The 17,341-nt window shown below is 34.9% G+C and overlaps 4 protein-coding genes across 10 annotated transcripts; 1 reads left to right on the plus strand and 3 right to left on the minus strand.

Moving 5' to 3' along the window:
- Positions 1-66: 66 nt before the first annotated feature.
- Positions 67-7,598, minus strand: LOC130663058 (filaggrin). Of its 5 annotated transcripts, XM_057462119.1 has the most exons (12): positions 7,081-7,598; positions 6,946-7,006; positions 5,827-5,931; positions 5,532-5,670; positions 4,884-5,069; positions 4,347-4,794; positions 4,113-4,190; positions 2,944-3,993; positions 2,645-2,863; positions 1,616-2,550; positions 1,072-1,515; positions 67-981 (listed from the first exon to the last, which is right to left on the minus strand). In XM_057462119.1, exons 2-12 carry the CDS (start codon positions 6,975-6,977, stop codon positions 787-789), a joined length of 3,831 nt encoding a protein of 1,276 aa, XP_057318102.1. In that variant the 5' UTR covers positions 6,978-7,006; positions 7,081-7,598; the 3' UTR covers positions 67-786. The 5 variants fall into 5 exon arrangements, with proteins under 5 accessions (XP_057318102.1, XP_057318099.1, XP_057318098.1 ...); XM_057462116.1 differs by having other exon boundaries at positions 4,113-4,794; positions 5,827-5,928; XM_057462115.1 differs by having other exon boundaries at positions 4,113-4,794.
- Positions 7,599-7,685: 87 nt separating this feature from the next.
- Positions 7,686-10,382, plus strand: LOC130663071 (ras-related protein Rab-18). 3 transcript variants are annotated; one of them, XM_057462135.1, is made up of 7 exons: positions 7,686-7,826; positions 8,060-8,182; positions 8,432-8,671; positions 8,821-8,915; positions 9,090-9,207; positions 9,305-9,622; positions 10,125-10,382. In XM_057462135.1, exons 4-7 carry the CDS (start codon positions 8,842-8,844, stop codon positions 10,275-10,277), a joined length of 663 nt encoding a protein of 220 aa, XP_057318118.1. In that variant the 5' UTR covers positions 7,686-7,826; positions 8,060-8,182; positions 8,432-8,671; positions 8,821-8,841; the 3' UTR covers positions 10,278-10,382. The 3 variants fall into 3 exon arrangements, with proteins under 3 accessions (XP_057318118.1, XP_057318117.1, XP_057318116.1); XM_057462134.1 differs by lacking the exon at positions 7,686-7,826 and adding an exon at positions 7,892-7,910; XM_057462133.1 differs by lacking the exons at positions 7,686-7,826; positions 8,060-8,182 and adding an exon at positions 8,189-8,327.
- An 83-nt stretch (positions 10,383-10,465) lies between these two features.
- On the minus strand, positions 10,466-13,929 carry LOC130663063 (protein RCC2 homolog). Its single transcript, XM_057462123.1, has 4 exons — positions 13,334-13,929; positions 12,963-13,203; positions 11,999-12,849; positions 10,466-11,892 (listed from the first exon to the last, which is right to left on the minus strand). The coding sequence occupies exons 1-4, from the start codon at positions 13,532-13,534 to the stop codon at positions 11,722-11,724; spliced, it is 1,464 nt and encodes a 487-aa protein (XP_057318106.1). The 5' UTR covers positions 13,535-13,929; the 3' UTR covers positions 10,466-11,721.
- Positions 13,930-15,578: 1,649 nt separating this feature from the next.
- LOC130663070 (mpv17-like protein 2) lies at positions 15,579-17,003 on the minus strand. The gene is made up of 4 exons (XM_057462132.1): positions 16,605-17,003; positions 16,012-16,526; positions 15,803-15,928; positions 15,579-15,734 (listed from the first exon to the last, which is right to left on the minus strand). The coding sequence occupies exons 1-4, from the start codon at positions 16,630-16,632 to the stop codon at positions 15,723-15,725; spliced, it is 681 nt and encodes a 226-aa protein (XP_057318115.1). The 5' UTR covers positions 16,633-17,003; the 3' UTR covers positions 15,579-15,722.
- Between the last annotated feature and the right edge of the window lie 338 nt (positions 17,004-17,341).

Consider the following 17,341-nt stretch of genomic DNA (forward strand, 5'->3'; position numbering starts at 1 on the left):
TATTTGAATAATAAAATGAAGGTATTGAGGGAATGAATGAATAAAAAGCCAGTAGTTAGCTAATAATTTGTTGTATTGCTGATATTTAACGCGAACATATACATGTATATTAAATATATGTATACATTCGGTGTTTCGTCGTCCATACACACAGATTATCACTCATACAAAAATTAAGACCGCGTAAAGTGTACGACTGTACACAGCGTTAATTAAACCTTCTCTCCTTGCTCTCGTTCTTATTAATTATAATTAATTAATTAATTATCTTACATATTAAATTCAACAATTGCATCGAATTTTTAAAAAGCCATCTGACAAATGGTGCGATAACAAGAGATTACTATTACATGTACATTGTATCGACAACTATATTGTACATTATTATTTATATATTTTGTTTATTTATTTTCAAATAAATGTATATGGCATAAGATTTATTTATTTTGTTTTTCTATTTATAAATTAATGAATAGTAATTGATAACGAGGAAATATTTTAAATCAGTGACGCGTCGGCTAGCTTTAGCATTAGATTACACACTTTATCGCAATTGCGCCAAAGCAATACTAACTAAAAATTACTTAATGAACACAGAAATATAATAATAATTAATAATAATAATAGTAATAAAAAATATATATAAAATAATAATAAAAAAATGAAAAACAATAAAAATAATTAATGGTAATAATTCGTAATTAACATTAATTTACATTGTATTTGGCATAAAAGTGTATAGTGCATAATAATTTAGCAACGACATTGACGACGATGACTGCTGGGTCAGTGGAGATCGTCCACCCAAGCTGTCTCCAATGATTCAATAAGTATGCGTACAAAAGCCATTTCTTTTCGTGCATTTTCCAATATTACTCTTGGATCTTGGGAGGTACAGCGTAATATATTTGGCGCCATTACCATAGCGAGATTATTAGCGTCCATTTTCGTACGTGCTACCACATCTGGTCTTGCAAAAATCTATAATTAAATTAGTCATTGAATTAATTTATTAAATTTAAATAATCAAGTGTTGAGAGTGTACTATTTTTATTTTTAAACCAAACTTACTTGAAGGAAACGAATTAGATGACTAAGTACTCGGCGATTGAGGTCTGGAAGTCGATCAACAATAGCCGCGGCGTTCAATGCAGAAGCTTCTGACTCGTCGTGTCGCATCGAGACACACTCGATATAAAACGAATCAGGTATCAATGGTTCATATAATTCGCGAACCCATAACTTTAATAGTGAAGCAGGTGCATGGGCATCCTGGGAAGCTGCTAAATTAGACCCGTCTTCGAATCTGTCCAAACAGGATTTCAAAGCGCTGACCTCATCGGCGTCCGCGGATACGCGGAATATTCCTTCAGTTAGTGTGCCACCACGCATGAGTACCTGGCGTGTTAATGTTGTCTGAACCCAAGGTAAGTCTCGTTGAGGAAAACGATCACGTTGCAAAGCTATTACTTCAGACAGTGTAGCGCCAAACATCGAGGCGCGGAATATTTGAAGCTATTGTAAATTAAAAATATAAATTAAATTTTTCATTACCATGCGGTGATTTATAATTTGAAAGAAAAAAAAGAAAAAAAAAGGGGTTTGAAAAGCTTACCCGTGCTTGATCGATGTCTTCAATAGTTGCCTTACGTGGTTGGCGTTTACCGTGTGCCCCAATTCGTTGCAACCGTCGACAAGCTACGGTGGCGTAATGACTCACTTGTACGTGAATCGGCCACTTGGCTACTTCGGGAAATTGGAAATTAGGGTCACGATGCCTATTCATATAGCCTTCAAGATACGGTTCAAAAGTAGCACTTGGTGGTACGAACGCTAGACATACTGCCATTAATTCCCAACCTCTTCTGAGACTTTCTTTTCTTGGATTTTCAGTTGTTTGCCGACAAATTTGCACATAAAGCTCATCACGAAGCGGTGGTTTTGAAAATACGGTGTTTATTAATTCAGTAGCTACACCGTCTAAGGTCATGCCTACATTAGCTTTTCTGTCACCCATGTAAACTTGAACAAGCCGAAATAGATTACAAGCTTCGCGTTTTAATAGTTTTTCACCCTCAACAACGTTGAGCATCGGCCGGGGAATCGGATCTTTAGACCAGCTTAAAATATCACGTACACTGAATTTTTTACGAAACAAAAGCCTCAGACCTTTGGGTCTACCACAATTTAAATTTAAATTATCTTGGGCATATTTTTCAATGTCACCGCCACCCGTCGAGTCATCACGACGTCCATCGTCGGCGCCGTCTGCAATGTCATAACTCTTGACTAGGCTTGTAAAAGCTGTCGAGGCAGGAAGAGAAATCGGTCTTGGACTGGCACCAACCCCACTGACCATACTACCACTGTCTCTGATTTCAGTGTGCAGCGAGATTGTCGTAGACCCGGTTTGTCCAGAGGGAGCCGAGGGTGCAAGAGGTGCCGTTGATGGCAAGGTTGCTTGCGTAGAACTTGCTGCGTGTGATCTTGTCAGGGTTTCCGTAGTATTATAATATGTTGCCAGACCCGCTGTATCATAATTTCCAAGATCTATTCCAAGAAAATAATAATAATAATAATTGATATTACGTTAATTAAAAAGATATTATGATAATGAGGACAATAAATAGCAATCAAGACGTACCCGCATAGTGATCTTCTAAATATTCTTGACTGGAAGAATCCCCCTGATTACTTGCAGCTTCATCGTCCGCAAACTGATCGTCTGAGTCATCGTCTCCCCTCACACCGCCTATACCTACACCATTGCCACCATTATTGTCTCTGCCGCCACCGTCTTCGTCCAAAGAATCGTCGTCTCCTTCTCCATCGACCAGCAAAGGATCCCCATATTTATAACAACCTTTTAAACATAATCAAAATTTTAATTAAACACCAATCGGCAAATAATGAATAATAAATAATTAAAAATAATAAATTTACCAGAGAGTTTCGCTTGTTGAAGTATATAATGCTGAAGCGGCAATAAATGATCGGCATCGACTAATAAATTACCGTAATAAGGCGTCGATGCCGGTGGACTAGGATTGCCATTACTTCGTTTTTTCTTAGCGTCATCTTCGTCATCAACTACCTGTCCACCACCACCGAGTTCATCACCAATTGCACTATTACTACTGCTATTACTATCGTCATTACTACTACTGGTATTGCTGCTTCCAAGTCGATGTCTGGCATGATGATCATGAAGGTTTTGACTGACCAAATAACGTTCGTGCATCGAGTCATCATCACGATCACGTCTTCTCATCATTTGCTGTTGTAATTTTTGTTGCTGCACAAAACTATAACTACGTGCCAATGCCTGCTGCGTATTATTATCCATCAAATTATTGCACTTGGTCCGTCCACTGTCTTTTTTTTCTCGTTCGTTACCCCAATCTTTTTCTTTAACGTGTCGTTCGGAGACATCAAAACTCGCTTGTTTAGAAACGGGATTTACGTGAGATGAGATATTGCTACTTCTTATTGCTGAATTTTTACCAGACTCATTGTTGCGACTTTCAGCAGCTAACATGGCACCATAAATTTCACGGACATTGGCTTCTGATAGAGAAGCTGCACAACCATGATGTCTTCGACCAATACTACCGACATTTCCACCAGCGGATCCAATTACCTCAGCTTTATTGAGGTTCCGCGAGTGAATGGCACCAGCACTTGGATAAAATCCTCCGGAAGATGGTGCATTACTTTTTTCGAGACTGTTGACTCTTTCACGGTGATAAGACTCGCGATCACGATCACGATCTCTGTCTCTATCTCGATGGTAGCGATTACTTGACTCAACGAGAGATCCAAATTTGTCGGTTTGATGGGGCTTACAAGTGTGCGGAGATGATTGAATATCGGGTGGACGATAGGGAGGCATCTCTTGACGCAAGAAGGCTTTCGAGTCGATACCACCAACCGACTCTCGGTACGGCGAAGTACTTGGTTCTGGTCCATACGATCCACGGCTGCTCTCTCGACCTATTTATTTAATTTGTTATATTCACAATCCATGAAATTACAAGCTTATCAATTTATAAAATCTTGTATATATATAATATAAATACAAGTATGAATATAATATATAACCAACTACTCACCTCCTCCATTTCTACTTCTATCAGATTCCGTACTCGTAACGCTTCTTCCATCTCTCTGACTCGACGACTGCTGATGCTCTACAAATATTTTTTTTTTAAAAAGTGGCGTACTCGTTGAGAGCGAAAGACCAAGAGGCGGAGGTGGTGGTTCTCCGGGCATTGCTACGCCTTTTTGGTTTTTCACATTCTCAAGAGTACCACTTTTCTGTGATCTCGGTGGTTCTAGTGTACTACCACTGCCGCTAGAAGTATTGTGAGTGCGATTTGAACTTGTTGGTAACTGTAGTACATTAGAGCGCTGATGATGACGATGCGGTGACTCCAAGAGCCGAAATCCCGTAACAGCTGATGATTCGAGGGATGTGCGACTGTGAGAAATTGAACTGTCACTTGAACGACCTGAGTCTTGTGAATGGTTGTGATGCCGTCGTGTTTGCGAAGACGGTTGTTCATGATGCCGATGATTGGGTCTGTTATTGTGCTGCTGCTGCAGCTGTTGTTGCTGTTGTTGCTGCTGCTGCTGCTGCTGTAGCTGTTGTTGTTGTTGATGATGGTGATGATGATGATGGTGGTGATGGTGATGGTGTGGCCGCCTGCCAGAGAGAGATGGCGATGGAGGTGATAGCTGAGGATCTACACCAATCCCCGAGCTTCGCGGTTTACATACACCCCCACTGGATTTCTACGAGAATTTATCAAACAGTTACATAAAAAAAAAAAATAATGATAATAAACTAACGTTGGATAAATAAACAGTAAATTTTTTTTTACCATCGACGAAGATAAGATTGGATTTTCTTGATGATGATCGTAACGTGATGAACGTCCGACTGCCGTTGTTTGAGTTTGCGTAGCCACTGACTCTTTCCTTCTCGACTCATTTGCCTGACCATCTGCGGCATTACCATTATTACCTGAACCACCACTGATCGCCGGCTCTGTGTTTTGTTTCAGCGTCTGGAAACGATCACATAACAGTTTATAACTTTTATATACAACGTAAATTTTATTTTATTTTACAATATACATATACATGTACATATATATAGATATACGATGATACATAAAACTATCAGTATTCTAAAATAAGGACACATCTTTTAACATAAAAAGCCAGTGTTACTTGACGTCAACACATTTAATCTAAAGATATTTCTCCGTTACGATCACTTGCATTCTCGTGAGTTTTAAACGTACTTTTGAATAACCCGACAACAAAAAAAAAAATAATGTATCTATTTTAAGATATGGAAACAGACCATCTATACTGACGCGTCATGTTTTCCTCAAACGGCCTATGATAAGACTCGAAGCATTAAACGAAAGTAGTTAAAATACAACAACAGTTACGAATAAATAAAAAAAAAAAAAGTAATTACTATGTATAGAAACGTGTTTGCTGAAACGTCAAACACTTACCTGTAACTTAGCCAAGGGAATAATGTCACAGTCAGTGGGCCGATGCCAGACAGTTTTTTGCGATGTTGCATTATAATAATAAAACCGCGAAGTTTGTTGATCAAATAATTCCCACCACTGGTTATTATCAGTCTTCTTCCTGCATTTTAAACCCATATATAAATGATAATTAATAATAACACAGATTACAGTAATATACAATAATACATAAATAGACAGCAATAACAATATAAAATATATACATATATATTTATAAAAATTATTACAACAGTTATTTAAAAGTAATCTTACGTACACAGGAACTCCCGGCGGTGGATCCCATACACATTCACCGGTCGTTAAATTAGCATACATGTGCTCTTTGGTTCTCGGCTCGATAATTTCTACCCACTCCATTCTACTGAAAATACACGAATATTGGAAAATATTAGTTAGTGAACAATGCAGCCGTTGTGATATTAAAACAGCGTTACATTTTTTACTGCCTTACTTAGTTTTATTTTTATTACTAATAATTATTATATCGGCCTTTTTATAACAAGACTCTCAACTCAAGTATACGTTCATACATAAATACATATATATATTTATATAATAACTAAATGCACATAACTCGAGAGATTCAAGAATACAATAAATGTGTAATTGGCCTGAAAATCTCGCGAGTTAAGTCTTATTGAGACCCATGTGGCGTGTAACCCATCGACTGAAAACCAGAGCAAGAGCTGATGTCATAGCCGCCGGTCGCGAGGCCTCTTTAATTGGTTTAACGAAGCTGAGAAAGTATACGCGGTTACACTTACATTACGTTTAGATGAAAGAGCGCAACCAAAAGCGTTTTAAAAAAATAAATAATAATAAAATAGCAGTACAACAGTACAGCAGATAAAAGAGGGTACTGGAGATTGAGAAAGGAGCGTCCGACATGCACCAGAATTAATCTATCTCCCATCTTACATCTCACGTATTGTGTTTTCAATACGTAATCATAAGCGTAAGCGTGTATGTACAATGCAAGTCGATACAAAGTGAGTTTTCATTTCTTTTTTACGTAATTCAAACGTTATATGTACAAACGATAGAGATTGCATCACTGCTCCGGATTTTCAAGTTCATCATGCCCTCCAGTGAGACCCACCCTAGATCTGTGTACTCGCGTGCGCAACTTTTGTCTCTTCCTTTTACTGTACATACACCTACTTTACCCATTATACTTTTTTTTTGTTTAGCTTTTGATCCAATTGTTTATTCAATTCATTCATTGTTTCGTGTATTGCTTCCGTTGTAATAATGACAGACAAATTACAACTATCGGAAGCAACGATTTATTGATTTACGAGAGTACTTAAATAATATCTATACATGCAGCCCCGGTACCGGGTGCAGTTTATTTTTTTTATAATTCACTGCGTACCCTATATCACTATGTGTCATCCCCTGGTACATAGACACAGACAACACATGTGTGTTACATCCTACAATATATTGATGTCAATTATTAATACATACTTTTTTTTTCGTAGCAAGATAATTTAAAATGTAAACTCACCTATCAGCAGACGCCATCGCCATTTGAATTATTTAAAAAACTATGAAACGGCGAGTTTATAAAATAATCACTTTTATAAAACTATATATCATTTATAAATAATATTACATATTTATATATGTATGTATATATGATTAAAATATTTAAAAGCAAGTAAATACTGATGACTTGACACCGTCCACTTTCACCACCAATTGTTCACTGAAGAGAAACTCAAAAAATTTGTAGGATATAATTTTTTCAACTTGTTCATACATTTTATAAATTGTCGGCAGTATGTCAATTTAATTTCTCCAACCAGCTAAAAAATTTATTATTACTTATATATAATAAAAATGTTAAATAAATCCCGTGGAATGGAAGTTTTACAGAATCACTGGCGGCCATCTTTATTTTAAAAACCCCAATTACACCACTAAATAACACAACAACAATTTACTTTAAATTATTCACTGACTCACACACTAATTATTATCCTGAGCAAGTCAACTGTCAAAAATATATATTTTTTTATTTATCTTCTTTCATTTTATTATTATTGTTATTGGTAATAATAATATAAGAGGTACTATGGGGAGCGATGGTTGTGACAGTGCTGCTTGCAGCAGCTTATGATTCTGATGAATGATAAACGTAAACGCGAGGAGAGACAACATCGGACGGCGGCGCAACTCATGGAGATACTGGAGATGCAGAACCAGAGACCAGAGACCAGAGCAGTCACCAGCTAACTGCAAGCTTACTGAGTATGAGCAAACGTGCTAGAAAATATTAATTTTATGTATATATATATATACATACATAAAAGTATATTGTATATATATATATAGGTATATATAATTTACCAAAATGTAATATGTACGCGTTCATATCACGATTCACGACTGCTCAATGCCGCTCCTCGTTCTTGTATCCTTGTTCATACATTGTACATATACATATTCATATTAAATATATATATACATATATATGTGTTCAGTTATAGGTACACTACTCGAATAGATTTTTGCTGACTATTACAATCGACGGCTGTGTACTGGGTACTTGCTACTTGCGTTAACTATTTCAAGCTACAGTTAAATCTATTCATTATTCTAGTAAGGTATGTGTGTACAGTATATGTATTTTAATAAATAATAAAATATTATAAATATAACAATGAGCGAAACAATTAGACACGTCTATGCATTTTATCTTGAGTAATTAAAAATTGATTGATTGATTGTAAATTCGTTTTGTTTAAAAAGGTAACATTCATTGACGTTTATTGATTGTGATGTATATATTTTTTCTTTTTTTTTTTTTTTGTATTACAATGAAAAAAATTATTTATCTTTGTTATTTAATTTAGGTTATAGTGAAGATTTACGTCTTGGACATTGACATCTAGCGGGTGACAATTATAAATGTATGGAATTTTTTTGATTGACAAAGAGGGCTTATATATTTTGAAATTACAATTGTAAGTAATTAATATAAACGAGGGGACTCCAAAATATGATAACGGGCCATTTTATTTTGTGACGTTATTCGCGAGGATTTTACGTCATTTTGGAGCTGGTATATGCGGTCTGAGGTCTAAGTTAATGAGGTGATTCATTTGTCTTAATTAGTTATGTACATTGAAGCATTAATGCCTGGTCTTTGGATCTGATCTAAAAGATATTCTAATGACCAGGCATTAATGCTCCAAACTATGTTTCGAATACTAGATAGTAAATTAAGTGTTACGATTTATAGATTTATTTATTATCGTTATCAATGACAATGGATCAAGAAGTTTTAACGACTCTCAAATTACTTATGATAGGAGAATCGAACGTCGGAAAGTCAAGGTGAGTTTTTTTTAATTGTTTATACTTGTAAAAATAAACATTTTTTTAATGGTTAAGTTTCCTTTGGTTTTATTGTTGTAAATAGCCGATGGAAAATTTTTTTATATCTATTATTGAGACATTGACGCGTGATAATTTATTTTTATCTTAAAGCTGATAATTTTTTTTTCATAGTATTCTATTGAGGTTTACTGAAGATGAGTTCAATGAAAATATGCAGAATACCGTGGGCATGGATTATAAAACAAAGCAAATGTCTATTGATGGCAATGTTGTGAAGCTTGCAATCTGGGTAATTGATAACTGACAATATATATATATATATTTTTTTTTATTAATGAAGAGTAATTAATTATTGTTATTAATAATAATAAAATAATTATTACCAGGATACTGCCGGACAAGAAAGATTTCGTACACTGACACCGAGTTATTATCGTGATGGTCAAGGTGCTATACTGATGTATGACGTTACCGATCGTAATACATTTATTAAATTGGAAACTTGGTTAGATGAATTAAATACTTACTGTAATAAACTTGATATTGTTAAAATGGTTGTTGGTAATAAGATAGATTTGCCAGACAGGCAAGTTACAACGGAGGACGGTCTAAAATTTGCTCGGAGACATCAGACACTTTATATTGAAAGCAGTGCTAAAACTGCTGACGGTGTGAAATGTTGTTTTGAGGAATTAGTTCAAAAGGTTTGTTTATAAAATTTCTGAGTTATTGATATAATAATTTAAGACAAAAATCTGAAAAACTGTTGACCCTGTGGGCGAACTCCAAAACTTCCCGCTCTTTTCAAGCTCAGAAAGCTCGAAGACTTTAATATTTGTAAATTTTTGAGCTCTTTGATGTCAAAAAATCATCATCGAAGCTTATAACTGATTACATTTTAAAGCAAAACGGGCAAGTAGTTTATGAGTATTATAAAAAAAAATCTAAAAAAAAGAGTTTTTTACTTTTTATTCTCCATGTAACTCGTAAACTACTCGGCCGATCGACTTTAAAATCTAATCAGATCTAAGTAGTGATAAAAAATTAGTTTGCACACACACGCCCACCCGGAAATAGTCAGAATAGCTTCCTAGGACCTCAAAACGTCGAGATATAAAACCAATAACTTGCCTTTTTTTTTTTAATTTTAAATTTTCATAACGGGAAGTTGAAAATTAAAATAATCCAACTATTTTTATATTATAGATATTACAGACTCCTGGTCTATGGGAGCACAATAATTCATCACGAATTCAAAATATTCCTGGTGGTGGACCTCGTCAGCGGCTGGGAAAACGTGGAATGCTATTGACTGATGATCCACAGACACAAGATCCCTATTCTAATTGTTATTGTTAATCGTGCACATTTATACACAACTTGATTGAATATTTTAATATTTATTATTATTTGTAAATAAATAAAAAAATAAAAATTTTAACACTTTTGCATTCTCATCCAGTACATAAAAATTATCCAGTTATTGTCATAAATAAAACCTGTGGAAATTCAAATTGTGACGTAAAAAAATGAAGATTAATATTCAATTATTTTTATTTTATTTTATTCAATTATTAATATAATAACTTTTCGCCAGTTTATTTTACACATAACGTGTTCAAGTACATAGTAATTGTGCGTTTAAATTATGATAATATTTTTATTACGAGCTAACGTGTTACAGTTTATACCGCTATATTATTTATTTTTAAATACATTTTAATATTATTATAATAACGTTTATTAATTATAATTATGATACAGACGAAATAAAAGTAAGTGAATTTTACGTTGTATAAATATCCGGCAGTTTCATTGTTCGAGTTACATATTTATTTTTATTTTGTAATGGGGTTTTTTTTCTTAATAAATTTAATCAGTATTTCTTTCGTTTCTTTTTTTTTGTATTTGTAATTATATATACGACGAAATATAATCAATACCTAAAAAAATAGGCATTTTACAATAAATAGGGAAATATTCATCTAGGGTAATGATGATTAATGGAAGAATCTTTGTTTGACTTACGTATAAAAGTAAATGCGATAACGCGGTAAAGATCAATTATCATTGTATATTAATAGATTAATCGTAAAATAATTTACTAGTATAAACGCCAACGACTCAGGTACCTGCGCATTGTGTAGGACGATGCCGAGAGCGTGGATACAATAAGTATAAGAATAATAATAATTATAATAATAATAATAATAAAATAAAAGCCAATATGAGTAACAGTCCAATGACGACACTTGAGAAAAAAATAAAATAAGAAATTAAAAGTAAAGTTTAAAAAAACTACAATCACTGGAGTGACATGTCGAGCAATGAAAAAATTACAGTAAATCTGCGTAATGATTATAAAATAGTAACATATTATTAAATATGTATGATTTGTTTTTTCTCAGCATCTATCCAATTAAAAATACTATTAATGTGTTCAATTGATAAAGTAATCGATGTAATGCTTTGACCCCGTTTTAGCACTATTCTGCTTTTTTTTAAATTTTTATTTCCTATAAAAATGTAAAATTAATTGTTTGATTAATATAATTCATTCTCAGTTTATTTTTACTTAGTGTTCTTAAAAATTTGTCATGGGTCATTTGGCGTCAACAGCACAATCTATTCAATTTTATCAATTCCATGGTAATTTTTTTAGTGATAAATTTTTTAGTCTGTTGTGCTTGAGATCTGACGCTTTAAAAGGACAATTTATAAGCGTAATGACCGTGTATTATTAATGCCGGAGGATTTTAAATGAAGATTAAAAAATGTGAGAGTGTGAGATACAATGGTCACCTTAAACGGAGTATACTTCCAGGTTTGCTAATTTAGCTTTTTCTTCTTCAGACTCATCTCTGCAAATCATTAATGTGTGGGAAAGTCCACAAGTTATAGCTGTTATGTAGAGGCCTTCCAGCGCCTTGACCTCCATCGGTGTAGTCGAGGATTTTCGCATTTCACCGAAGCCCTAGACAAAGTGTGATAATTAATAATCAATGAATAATGATTGAAACCGTTTTAAATAAAAATAAAATAGTAATAAATATCATTAAGTTCGGTGTAAGATGACTTACTAGTTCACCGTAAGTAGGACTAGCGCCCCAGGCAATGACAGATTCGTCAGCAGCTACAACGACACTAGTTTGTGATACACCTACGCACCGAATCTCCCAACCAGACAGATCAGGAATCGGTTTCGGATACATGTTGGCTTCACCGGTTCGTTTAGTTTGGCCAAACATCAGAGCAGTACCGTGAACGTTTATAGCAATACTGTAAGTACTGCCGCAATGGACGGATCGAACACCACGACTAGGAGGCTCCAGGAATTTAATCAAACGCGGTACCAGTTCATCACGTTGCTCGTTGTGTCCCAGACGTCCAACACCGCCGAAGCCCCAGGAAAATGCCCGGCTCTTGCTGTCAATAGCGACAGTGTGATGGTAGCCGCAGCTGAAGTCTGTGATTTCAACTCGGTCTAGCGGTATCACATGACCGTCTTTACTCCTCTCGACATAGAGAACGATCCTCTTGGGGACTTTTTCAAAGTGAAATGCCATTTTAGAATTTGTGATGAAGTATTTCCCATCGGTATTGTGACCAAGTGCACCGTACTCAGGGCTTCCGAAGGAATGGAGACCACCTTTGATGTCCAAGATCATGGAAAATTCAGCGCCACAGCCAACTTTTACAATAGGAGCACCTCCAGTGTATTTGACCTTTGTGGCAGTAACTATGCAAGCGTCAGACTTTCCAACTCCGCACTGACCTAGTTTATTGTCACCAGCTGCAAATACTATACCACGACTAGTTAAAAACAATGTGTGATTGCGTCCACATGATGCTGCGATAATCGTGTGGCCTTTTAGGGCCTCTATTTCTGTTGGATCATCGCGCCTTTTCACATCTCCAACTCCCAGCTGTCCTGTAAGCAGAATAAATTCATTTTATGACATAAGAGATTGTAGATTCGTTTTGAGGTACTGCTGCAGAATACATACTGAATAATTAAGACAAAAATATGATAACTTTATTTACCTTTGTCATTTTTACCGAATGCCAAACATCTATTGTCTTCAGTAACAATGATGTTGTGTGAAGATGATGGTCCCGATGCAACCAGTCTTACTCTTGATCCATTTAAATTTTTAAATGTGTGAGGTGTCCATAGGCTCTTTCCGACGTTTGCCTTGACACCTTTTGGAGGAGCTTTACGACCGGCCATCTCCCAATTAGTTAACCCGCACATCAGCAGTGTCCCAGGTTTACCCCATCCTCCCTGAATAAAATAAATAAATAAAATTATAAGTAATAAGAGGATTGTCTTAAATTTTAACTAGACGACCGCCAAAAATTAAATCATCGATAATACATAATAGCGTGGCTAGTCACTCTCGTCGGATATTTACCTCAGGAGCTCTCAGTTCCGGAATATTGGAAACATCAGTTAGATCTTCCTCGGCGGTGGCGTCTTCGGCTCCGTCAGCATTAGAGCCGGCGTCGGCATCATCAAGATCAGACTCACTTGAAATATCTTCCTCATCATACTCGACTTTCTTCGACTTATTCTTATTTTTTTTTGTTGAAGTATTTTTTCTTTTTGTCGACATTATGACTGACGGCTGGCTGGCTGGTTTGTTTAATAAATTAGTATATTTACCAGGAAATATCGAGGATCGATTGCACTAGTGAGCTATCGGCACTGCTCGTCAACTAATACTCATAAATGTGTGTATATTTATAAAGATAATTATTTATTTAAATATGTGGATTTATTATCACAGCGATGCGGCAGTTTTCGCGTCGTCGTTAATCGCTTGGCTTTGGAACGCTGCTCCTGCCTGCTGTTGAAACGGTACCACTACACCACTACCACTCCTATATAATATAATACAAAACACATATATATAAATACTCATATATACAAGTTATATTACAGGATACAACGTTGTTGTTTTTTCCCAGGTTTAATACTTGCTAGTGTAGTAGTAGTAGTAGTAGTGGTATATGCCGTTGGAACGCTGGTTGATGCGATGATGCTACATGTTTTAAGGGGGGACAAACGGCTTGAAAGTTGAAACGACTGCCGTTACCTTCCCATTCTTCTCCCATCCCCACTTGTATTTATGTACATAACCACCATTGCTCTCGCACTCTAGACGACGCTTCATCGCAATGACATTTATTGCGCGCGCGTCCTTTGATGGAAATATCGGTATCTGTTTCATATTACTCATAAAATTTTTTTTTTTTTACTCCCACGGTAATAAAGAACTGTCAGTTCCGTTATTTGAATTTACCCGCCAATTTATTTGAAACGCAACGCGCGCATGGCGGGTAGATTCCTGTAATGCGTGCGCATCTGGGAGTAAAATTTAAAAAGGCGGATGGCCACTACACAGATTCCGATGACAATTGTCATCTTAAGATCCCAAATATCCAGATTCCTGGTGTTACGGATAATCAATCACCAACAGTCCAATGTCACAGATTGATTTTATTAATTACTAATCGTAAATCTTAAATCAAAAAGAAAGTGTTGAATTCAAAATTTTCTATACATTTTCTTAGACGATGACAGGTTCTGGTTTTCTATAGATTTTACATAAGTTTCCTATGAATTTTCTTAGACGGTGACAAGTTCTGGTTCTCTATGAATTTTCTTAGACGGTGACAAGTTCTGGTTCTCTATAAATTTTCTTAGACGGTGACAAGCTCTGGTTCTCTATGAATTTTCTTAGACGGTGACAAGTTCTGGTTCTCTATAAATTCCCTATGAATTTTCTTAGACAGTGACAGGTTCTGGTTTTCTATAAATTTCCTATAAGTTTTCTTAGACGGCGACAAGTTCAGGTTTTCTATATATTTTTTTTTTAGACGGCGACAAGTCCTGATTTTCTATAGCGTTTTTCAAAAAATCGACCATTATTAGACACTGCTTATTACTAACAAAAAAACAAAGTTACAAGCCACTTTGCATCCAAATTCAATATGACATTTAATGCTATCGGTAGATATAAAATATAAAAATATTTTTGTTATTGTTTTCGATACCCAGGGCCCAGGGCAAAGTTTACATTTAATTAAGCGACAAAGATTAATGTCAGAGCACAGCATTTGACAAATAAACTGGCGCCTGAATGACGAGATCGAGGTTGCGATAAAAAAAATTCATATCAGGTACCACGATCTAAAAAATTGCGCAATTGTTTCAATTTTATCAATTTATTGTTTTGTATTTTTGTTTATCATCTAAGTACTGCGGGTGTTTGCACTCTGGCGACTGTCTGGGTACGAAATTTTTTCCCACTCTAGATCATTCCTGAGGACAGGTTTATTTTTCTTTTCGTTGAAAGCACGTGCTTGTGTGTGTGCTGTAAGACAACAAAGATAATCCGAATAATATAATCGATATCTATGCAATCGCGAATTGTTATTGCGGAAATCTATTTTATTCTCGCATCGTATGCGCTGTGATAACGGGCCGACAGGTCATCAATGATGTATTAAAAATTTACTTTTTATCTTCGTAAACTTTCCATTATTGAGAACAAGTCAATGTGACAGAGATCTCTTAAAAAATAAATTAAAGATCATCTCTGTCAATTGTAATCTTCTGAAAATTTATAATCAGATCTTAATGCTAATTAATTTAATCAATACTCGAAAATATTTAAAAACAATTCTTTTAATTAAAATTTATTAATTTTTGATACAAAAATATTTTTTACATTTTTTTTATTTGAATTATCAGATAACGTAAAGTAGGTAATAATATTCTCCATCATTGTCCAATTTTTAGTCAGCATCCTGTTGAAAAAAAATATATTTAATAAATAAAATTATAGATATTTATATTCATATTTTAAAATACTTACATATTTAGTGTATGACAAAAATATATTATAAAAAACATTCATAAGATTAATGTAAATTACGCGGTATTGAATTGGTACGAACAAGAAATTCAAAATTTGCGTGGGAGGCCAAAAGCAACAATCCACCTGCAATTTAAAAAATCACGATAGGTCAAGTACTTACAGGTAATTAATTGCTTTTAAGCCATGAAACAAAGATAAGTATATACTTTATAAGTTTCCAGAAGTTTCTCCAAAATTTCGCCGTACATTAAGCGAAAGTCGCGCTGCTCGAGCATCTCATGACCGAAGAAAAAAATAGAAAGACAAGTAGGGCTGGCAATAATTTGATCAAGAAATGTCTTTTTTACAACCGACCTGGCTGTTCTACCTGGCAGAAATCGATCCAAAAACGCGTAAAAGTAATGATGGAATGGACCTTGGATCAAACCAATCATCGCCATGTTTCTCGTTCTCACAAGATCATGGGAATTGGTCACCGAGTCGTTATCTTGGAATTTATTCGTCAAATTTACCAGCTGATTGCTCGTACTGTCATTATTAAAATTATTGGAGCAATGTACAAATAATAAATTACTTTTTTTATCATCCATTATATCAAGCTCCTGATCAGTAAACGATTGTAAATATTTACGTTTCCATTGTTCACTGCGTTGCTGCAAAATATCCCCAATACCCATCATCAAACCACAGCTCACGGTGTTTGTGACTATGAGGTATTTTCCTATTAATTATCGTTAAATTCCATAGTTAATTAATAAACAATAAAAATAATAAAACTATTATTCAAAAAAATTCTTACCAAATACAATATGCTTTATAAAGTTCATTTGTATGGAATTAAGGGATTTATAAAGTTGTAAATATTTAAACAACTTTTGAATTACCAATTCAGTAGTTGATAAAATTATCACCCTTATTTAATATTATTATTTACGTTATTTAATATTTTCTTCACCTTGACAATTCTTGATTCGTTGACGCTTGTACATGGGAAAAATAAATTTACTTGGTTGAAGTCGTGGCATAACTTTCCACGACTTTAAAAAAATTTTAAATGAACTGGGAGCCCTTAATTAGTGACCCCTTGAACGCGGTACCCCTTTGCTACTGACTACAGACAATTGCAAGGCGAGAAAAAGCTATTCCCCATCCTAGAGCAACCGCTGACAGTAACAGACTGACATTTCATTACTCCAGCGGCCACGCTAAATACCTTTTCTCCTCGGCGAGGTCTTCATCGCGAGGATGCATCGCTATCGCGTTTGCGCATTCGGTCATGCAGCGAAAAACATCTTCATGAGTTCTTTCACCTATTTTTTTTTTCTTTATCAATCAGCAAAAAAGGAGTAGTGGAACATGATGATCACCTCAACGCACCAGTGATGACTTGAACGTGCGTTTTACTCCAAGTTAATAATAATAATAATAATAATAAAATCATGCTTATAATCTATTGCGCTCCGACTATTTACAAACTATTATCTAAGACTATGATTTTTAAAATCTCCTCAATTATCCAACGGATTATAAACGACA

This window comes from Microplitis mediator, chromosome 2 (genome assembly GCF_029852145.1).
Source record: "Microplitis mediator isolate UGA2020A chromosome 2, iyMicMedi2.1, whole genome shotgun sequence".
In the NCBI taxonomy this organism is placed as follows: domain Eukaryota; kingdom Metazoa; phylum Arthropoda; class Insecta; order Hymenoptera; family Braconidae; genus Microplitis; species Microplitis mediator.

Bases quoted from the DNA above. Each gene is read 5' to 3' on its own strand.
- LOC130663058 (XM_057462115.1), bottom strand. From the start codon at position 6,977: ATGTACCAGGGGATGACACATAGTGATATAGG. The intron at 4,795-4,883 runs GTAAAAAAAAAT...AAATTCTCGTAG, and splicing joins CAATCTTATCTTCGTCGATG to AAATCCAGTGGGGGTGTATG. The intron at 2,864-2,943 runs GTAAATTTATTA...TATGTTTAAAAG, and splicing joins TCAACAAGCGAAACTCTCTG to GTTGTTATAAATATGGGGAT.
- LOC130663071 (XM_057462135.1), top strand. From the start codon at position 8,842: ATGACAATGGATCAAGAAGTTTTAACGACTCTCAAATTACTTATGATA. The intron at 8,916-9,089 runs GTGAGTTTTTTT...TTTTTTTCATAG, and splicing joins TCGAACGTCGGAAAGTCAAG to TATTCTATTGAGGTTTACTG. The intron at 9,623-10,124 runs GTTTGTTTATAA...TTTATATTATAG, and splicing joins TTGAGGAATTAGTTCAAAAG to ATATTACAGACTCCTGGTCT.
- LOC130663063 (XM_057462123.1), bottom strand. From the start codon at position 13,534: ATGTCGACAAAAAGAAAAAATACTTCAACAAAAAAAAATAAGAATAAG. The intron at 13,204-13,333 runs GTAAATATCCGA...TATTTTATTCAG, and splicing joins CGGAACTGAGAGCTCCTGAG to GGAGGATGGGGTAAACCTGG. The intron at 11,893-11,998 runs GTAAGTCATCTT...CACTTTGTCTAG, and splicing joins GTCCTACTTACGGTGAACTA to GGCTTCGGTGAAATGCGAAA.
- LOC130663070 (XM_057462132.1), bottom strand. From the start codon at position 16,632: ATGAACTTTATAAAGCATATTGTATTTG. The intron at 16,527-16,604 runs GTAAGAATTTTT...GATAATTAATAG, and splicing joins TATAAAGCATATTGTATTTG to GAAAATACCTCATAGTCACA. The intron at 15,929-16,011 runs GTATATACTTAT...TTTAAATTGCAG, and splicing joins AACTTCTGGAAACTTATAAA to GTGGATTGTTGCTTTTGGCC.